Here is a 5,000-nt window from a genome sequence, read left to right as displayed (position 1 = left end):
TAAAAGAAAATTTCCAGAGCAATGTGTATCAACAGACAAACATCTTGAGAAACTAATGTTGCAAAACCTGATACTAACCTGTTCATAAGAAAATACCAACAAATGACTGCTTCAGTAATACTATGCACTGCATACTTATGTGGACATCTACACCAGATTACGTAAAGAATCAAAGGGCATCTGAAAGTTAACTCATAGGCTGCCCTACTTTCTCTAATTCTTCTCATACAAATCCATTATAACAAAAGGAAATGTCATGTACTTGTTGTCTGTCTCCTACCTTAACACCACGGATTCGGAATTCTGCCAGCGCACGATTCATCTTTGTAGCAGCAGTCTGGTGGTCCTTGCCATGAGCAATGACCTTAACCAACAGAGAGTCATAGTGAGGTGAAATGACCGCACCCTGGAATGCCGATGCACTGTCCAAACGAATGCCCATTCCTTCTCCACTCCTGAAGACCTTCAAGCAGAAAAATTAGGTAGGTTAATATTCAGGACTTTAATTCAATAAAAAGTCTTTAACAGAGAAGAGGCAATATTTTACCACGCATTGTTGATTTTTGGTAGTCAAAGGAAAGAACAATATTATACATGGATCTTTATAACTGTAGCCAAGTGTAATATGAGCTAAACATCTGAACATTTTTAATATCTGTTTTGCTACAACATTAAAAGCAAATTATTACAACTGAAACGAGCTCTGATGGCCACAACTCAAACATATCAATCATAAAACAGATGAGATTTAAAATGCTTTGACATTTGACATGACAAAAGTGTCAGAAATAAGATGCACAGAAAATACACTTAACAGTTACCATATTCTGATATTGTAACAAACAGCCCCCTTCACCTCCAGGCATGAAACGTTCTCTTACTATAAATTTAGCTTAAGTCTTTAAGAAGCATACATTTATAAATTAACAGAGATGGCTCTCAGCAATAACAGAGGTAACAGATATGCCTTAGTCATATAAATTTTAACTACAAGCTGTATCATATAGCAGTTATTTGATAATTAGACTCCACATGAGTGATCATCTTATCACTAAAATTATAAGGGTAACAAGGAAACAACCAAAACAGAAAATCCAAAATTAAGATTCACATATTTCCCAAACTTCAGTTTTACTTGGGGGGGCTTTTTTACCTCCAAGCCTGACGGCCATCAATACTTATCCTCAACCACAGCTAGGCCATCTGTCTGGTGCCCCTTCCAGTGCCCTCACAAAAATAAATAAATAAAAGTTGGATTACAAAAAAAAAGCTCTTTTCCACTAAAACTGTACCAAGGTGCTTGCTACAAATGTTTACTATAAATGTTACAAGCAGACTGCTACAGTTAAATCACAACACACTTAGCACTTACGCTGTGACTGCAAATTCAATATCAGCATTCATTTATGAAGCAGCAATATCATTGTGCTACCGTAAATCAATACTGCTACTGCACTCCAACACCATCAGCACCAGCTTGCCCTCAGGGCAGCTGCCCCCTTTGCCTTACTTTGTTACAGCTCTGCTCCTCCTATTGTTCTTAAGCTTATCCCTTCCTCTATCACTGGGATGTCACCAGTGTGAGGATATCTGCCAGATATAAGATACATCATACAGACAACCATGGAGATGGGTCTGTGCTCTTGCCAGTATCTTGACAATGACAGTGTTTCTAACAGAGGCCCTAACACTTTCCCTGGTGGCTGACATGAGTATATGTGCATCACCTTAAGTTGTCCTAAACCCTTCTGGTATGCTTCCATCTACTCACTAAGGCTAATGTCAGCAGCATGACGAACAAAACCATGTTCCTGGCTTGGCCATTTCTGGTGTCGTCCAAGTCTCCACTTGCTTGGGACCAATTGAAGAAAAGCCACCTCTCTTCCAATGAAGGGAAAACTGACATCAGCTACTCACTCTCTCACCCACACCTTGCACTTCAGCACACAAACCACTATTTGAACTGTAGTCGTTTAGGCTGTAATCAGGACCTTATCCTGCTATGCCATAGAGCTATGTTCCCACTTTTTTTGTAATACAAATCTGCATTAAACTTAAAGGATGGTCTACGTATACTATCACAGACACTTTAAATGAAAATGCACAAAATGGTTCTTCACAAAGAAGTTTTGTAACTGTAAATTATAAGTTAAGCCACACACCCTAAGCCAATCCCAAAAGCTTGGCAGTTACTCTGTCTAATGCACATCACAGAAAAAGTTGTTTGACACAGGATAAGCAAGGAAGTGCAGAACTAAGAATCAAATGACAGTTATCCTTCACTGGGTTTGGAAAAGGAACCAATCAGTGCACAGGGTCATCAACAGGTGAAATCCAGAGTTTGTTACCATTTAAGACTGGATGAACAAGGTTTTGAGAGTTCAAGACTTGCTTCCACTAGAAAGGGGACAAAAATCAAAAACAGTGAAGCAGCTATCTAATTCAAGGTGGAAGGTTAACGTTCCTTGACAGCTGCAATCTAGCAAGGGCTAGAAAAAATGGTACTTGCATATTATCACAACCACAATGCCAGCCTGGGAAAATGTGCAATGTTTTTGTGAAATCATTACTGTTACACCTTAGAAGGGGTGTGTAAACTCCTAACTAGTTTTCAGAGACAATGCTTATGAGCCCAGAAGAGAGAGAATGGAAAAATGCCTCTCCCTGGGTAGCATCCTTTACCAACAATTTTCAACTGTCACGGAAGGTAATACTCAGAAATGAGTAAGCAGGCCCTTTTAGTAAGGAAAACCTTGTTTCTAGACCTACCGTTTTACTAATTCCTCCAACTCAGGCACTAAGTACAAACACACAGCTGGTTGTCTCCCTAAAATATTTCAGTAGCAGCTTGTAACTGCTGGTAACTAAGGAGGAACAATGAGACACAAAGCAACACAGGTACTTGACTTACATGTGCAGACCCACTGTAAACACACGACGAGTGCCCTTTCCAAAAAAAAGTACAATTTCCAATTATACAAAAAAAAAAGTAGCATGTAACATTACCGGTGGCCATCACCAGCAGGTCTTACAGTTTTTGATGCTGTGCAATTGTGGGTCGAACAGTAGCAGATGAATGAAAGGCAAGCTTCACCGATCCACATTTGGACAATTTTCACTTTCATACCTTGTACAGATAGTTTTTACAATACAGTAGTCTTACACAGGGAAGTAAATATGTACTTCACATTTATAAAGGAGTAGGTGCCACAATTCCAAGTAAGTTTGACAAAAGTTTTCAGCAGGAGAAGGGCTTGCAAATGAGCCACTTCTCCTGCTCTGAATGTGGTTGCAATAATATGAACGTACCGAAGAAACACTTGCAAAAATCACATCCTGTCTCAATGGTAAAGGTAAGGGAAACAGTCTAGATATACAGAAAACAGGCAAACAGCTATTTAACAAAACCACATTAACTAAATCTATAACCATCAAAAACAAATACTTGGAAATGCACATTGCTGACTGGACCAAAAACATTTCTGCAGTGGAGGAAAGACACTTCTCCTTTATCACCTACTCCCACACATCTCTTTGTTTGTGTCTTTCGGCTTTTCCCAGTTAGGGGTCGCCACAGCGGAACTCCGGTCCGCTAATGATTGTCAGTTGATTTTTATGTACCAGCTTACCAGGCCTGACGTACAACCTTCAATGAAGGTATGCCCATTCACGCATGTCTCCATGCAGAAGATGCTCTAGCTGAGAATCGAACCAGACAGCGTCTTACTGTGAGGTGACAATGCTACCGCAGCACCACTCCCACACATCTCTAATGATACTAAATCAGGCCTAACCTTTCTTACTCTCACAGTTGCACAGTCTCAGGAACTTCAACAGGCAGTTTTTAGGGAAACAGCAGATGATGAAAACAGGTCTGTAATTCTCATTTCATCAAAACACAGTACAACAACAAGACTACAACAGGAAACACTACATTAAAACATATAGGTTCACAGGTAAGCACTAGGCTAGCTGCTCTTGTCGGCCATTTTAAGCTTAGACAACTTCCCTTTTTGTGTTCAAAATAACCTATCCCATTTGGTTATAGAGTGGCCTTACTTATTCCATGGTCAATAATTAAATATTACCCCTAAGGAGAATAACTGGGATCATATCCATAGATAACCTGAGGGGACCCATGCATGGGATAAAGTACTAAGGAGTTGCCTCTGTCCATTAGCAGTACAGGGGCAGTCTGGGGTAAGTTTTCTGTTTCCCCTCCACATATCTAAGTTGTGCCTGAATATGGACATGGATGAATTTTGTTTTATGTCGATGGACAGTCTGTCACACAGCATCAGTATCCTCAGAGAGATAAACCTCTCCCTCCAAATCATTCTGTAGGTATTGCAGAAGGAGGTTTCAATCTGTAGACCGAGAATTTCTGTTTGTTTGACTTGCTGATGTGCAGTAAATCCAACACTACTGGGTTGGAGAATGCCTTGTATGACAGACAAAAGTAATTTCTTAGCAGTCTGAGATACAGAGTGACGGGCTTTGAGTTGGTCCATGTAGGACATGTTTTAGGCCTTGTATCCTTTTAATATGGTACTTCTGTGGGTGTTCCAATTAATGCATGTTTCTGGACAGATGCATGGTAAAGGGGGGCATTACATTCAATGACTGGCGTAATGAGGGCTGAGTTAAGAGGGGCAATGACATCTCTAGATTTAGACACAGTCCCCTTGCTTATAAGCTGTGCAACACAGGGCTTTCTTACAACAGACACATGTTGGCCAAAAGTTAAGTCACTGTCCACATAAGCTCCCAAATCCTGAACAACTGGGTCAACTGTTAAGAGGTGTATTGTCTGTGTGATAGTTCCTTGGGGAAGGTGACTTCCTAAATAATACAATAATGCATTTTTGGCATTTAGTTTGACCATGATTTTGGCACCAGTTACTCATTTGGGGAAAACCTTCCTGCAAGACGGCTGAGTCATTTGGGGATTCAATGACTGATTCTAGCTTGAAGTCATCTGCCAACTTAGTCAGCCAGAG

The 5,000-nt window shown here is 40.3% G+C and overlaps 1 protein-coding gene across 4 annotated transcripts in view; it reads right to left on the bottom strand.

The window, feature by feature from the left end:
* Positions 1-5,000, bottom strand: part of PC (pyruvate carboxylase) — a 2,844,646-nt gene that overhangs the window by 1,553,505 nt on the left and 1,286,141 nt on the right. For all 4 annotated transcript variants that reach the window (XM_044073797.1, XM_044073795.1, XM_044073794.1 and 1 more), the window contains exon 10: positions 281-463. In XM_044073797.1, coding sequence (XP_043929732.1) covers positions 281-463 — 183 coding nt within the window. The remainder of the gene's footprint in view (positions 1-280; positions 464-5,000) is intronic.

This window comes from Protopterus annectens, chromosome 6.part0 (assembly GCF_019279795.1).
Source record: "Protopterus annectens isolate FY-2018-M chromosome 6.part0, PAN1.0, whole genome shotgun sequence".
Taxonomy (NCBI): domain Eukaryota; kingdom Metazoa; phylum Chordata; order Ceratodontiformes; family Protopteridae; genus Protopterus; species Protopterus annectens.
This window is presented reverse-complemented; position numbering and strand designations above follow the sequence as displayed.